At 35.7% G+C, this 2,500-nt stretch overlaps 1 protein-coding gene across 1 annotated transcript in view; it reads left to right on the top strand.

The window, feature by feature from the left end:
• The first annotated feature begins 1,343 nt into the window (after positions 1–1,343).
• Positions 1,344–2,500, top strand: part of LOC122256806 (guanine nucleotide-binding protein G(s) subunit alpha-like) — a 21,348-nt gene continuing 20,191 nt past the window's right edge. The window contains exon 1 of the mRNA XM_086551136.1: positions 1,344–2,138. Coding sequence (XP_086407262.1) covers positions 2,030–2,138 — 109 coding nt within the window. The 5' untranslated portion in view covers positions 1,344–2,029. The remainder of the gene's footprint in view (positions 2,139–2,500) is intronic.

Here is a 2,500-nt window from a genome sequence, read left to right as displayed (position 1 = left end):
CTTGTGGATGTGGCACAGCGCCTGTTGTCACCACATCCGCAGGGATAGAGACGCTTGTAACTCAGGCATAGTCAAGCACTAGGATTTGCTACGCGCAAGTAATGACATTAATAGTAATACTAACAATCATGATTAATGATAATGATGATAATATCTTTCCAATTGTATTGATAATACGAATTGAAATGATAATGATGATGAGAATTATGATAATGAGGCCAGTACTTACTATCATAATCACGATCATGATAATTATCATTTTGATGATAAAGGTAATTGTGATGATCATTATGAGGGTCATCAGCCCCTTTTAGACCATCATTCCTGATGATGGTGATATGATTACGCGATCTTGGTTATAACGATACAACTAATATTGGTAGTGATATGTATAATATTGACAACGGAAATAACAATATCAATGATAATGAGAGATAATGGAAATAATGATAATGATAACAATAATGATGATGACACTAATGATAATAATCATACTGATAATGATAATGATGGTGATGATATTAATAATAATATGATGGTGATGATGATAATAATAATGGCAATGATGATAATAATGATAATAAAATAATAATAATGATGACAATGATAAAAAAACTAATGATAATCATTATCATAATCATAATGATCATCATAGTAATGATGATACTAATAAAGATAATAATAATAATCATACTGATGCAGATAATGCTAATAGTGATAATAACGATAATGATAATAAAAATGTTGTGAATAACAATGATAACAATAATAATAACATTATGAATAAGAACAACAATGATTATAATAACAATAATAGCAACAATGAGAATAAAGATAATAATTATGATAATAATGATAATGATAACGATGATAATCAGTATTATTACAATAACAATGATACAAATCATAAAGATGATAATATTGGTGATAATGATAATAAAATAACAATCATTATGATGTTGATCATGATCATTAATATTTTTCCAGTTGTTATTTAGATGTTGATGTAGCTGTCGTGCTGCCAGACAGAATTCACCATAATAATGATAAAGTATATATCTTTATCATTACCATTGATATTCTTCCTAAAGTTGCACGTGAGTATCTCAGTTCTAAATGTAATGAAAATAGTATGATGACCTCAGTTTGAAATACTGTTTGCGACAAAATTGTTTCTTCTTACGTTCCTGAACTTACGTATCACGCCATTGTTATCAAGTGTCAAGTTCTTATCATGTGACAGCTTCACAAGTCCTGCTAATAAAACTTCATATCTCTCTTATCTAAGACTCCTTACGAATTATATATTTTTTTCGATTATATATTTTATTCAAGTGGAAGCATTCAAACTGAGTCACGAAACTTTCTGGCACGTGTCCCTCTTGAAAGCCAAAAAATCTTTGAAAGCTTCTTCGTACCGCAGATCTTGAGTGTCTACCCGTGTCTATGGGTGTTGGCAAGGAACAATGGCTTGAGATAACCTTCGCATTATCTCGCGATGACAAAACCCCCAGGCGATAGCGGAGGCACGAAGACAGAGCGCGGAAGGGTGGCGGGCGGCGCCGTAGACGGTGACATAGGCCAGGGCTCAGAGGAGGTCGTGCACACGAACGTGAGCTGCCTTCACTCACAACGACCGCGTCACTGACCGCTTTCGGGTGACTGAGCGCCGGCAAAGAGCACGGGAGAAGAGGGCCAAGATTTCCATCTGAGAAATTGATGCAGAAGTGAAAGTGTGAATGAGAGACAATCTGTAGCTGCACTTTCATTTTATCAAAACTAAAAGGGTAACTGTGTCAGTAATATTAAGCCTGTGATTCCAGATATTGTTCATATAGATATTGAAAGTGGTGTTCCAGTGATTGATATCAGCCGAAGAAAATTAAAGCACGAGGCTCCTCCATTCCAATAGATCAATAAAGGAAAGGAAATATACAAGAGTAACTTCACTTGCTCGCTCGGCAAGAACTTTTGTGATTCCAAAATTTCCGGCCAAAATTTCAAGATTGATTGGCTGCAAGACCCCACGATGGTTCTCTGCGGCACGACACCCGAAAGGAGAGCGAGCAAAGACCTGGAGAGGAAGATATCCTCATGGATGAAAGACTATAAAAAGGCGATAAAAATACTATTATTAGGTGAGTAGATCATGTGCCGTGTGGGGATCGGCGGAAGGCGGGGATCCCAAACACTTCAATGTTGCAGTGCATCGAATTGTGTGCGTGTTTGAATGCAGATGCGTGTTAGTGAATATGCGATTTATGTGTATTAGTTTATATACTGTATGTACGTGTACTAATGACCATACATCCGTTTTGTATAACAATTATTGATACCAACAATATGATTTTTACACATTTTAATGATATCTTTACCTCGTAGGAAACTTAGTTCATATAACATCATGTATACGCTCACGCGCACACATACACACGTATCAATCCATCCATCCACCCATCCATATGCACAAACACACACACACACACACACACACACACAC

Source organism: Penaeus japonicus, unplaced genomic scaffold, assembly GCF_977035675.1.
Source record: "Penaeus japonicus unplaced genomic scaffold, GWHDUDI00000001_assembly GWHDUDI00000024, whole genome shotgun sequence".
NCBI classification, from domain to species: Eukaryota; Metazoa; Arthropoda; class Malacostraca; order Decapoda; family Penaeidae; genus Penaeus; species Penaeus japonicus.
This window is presented reverse-complemented; position numbering and strand designations above follow the sequence as displayed.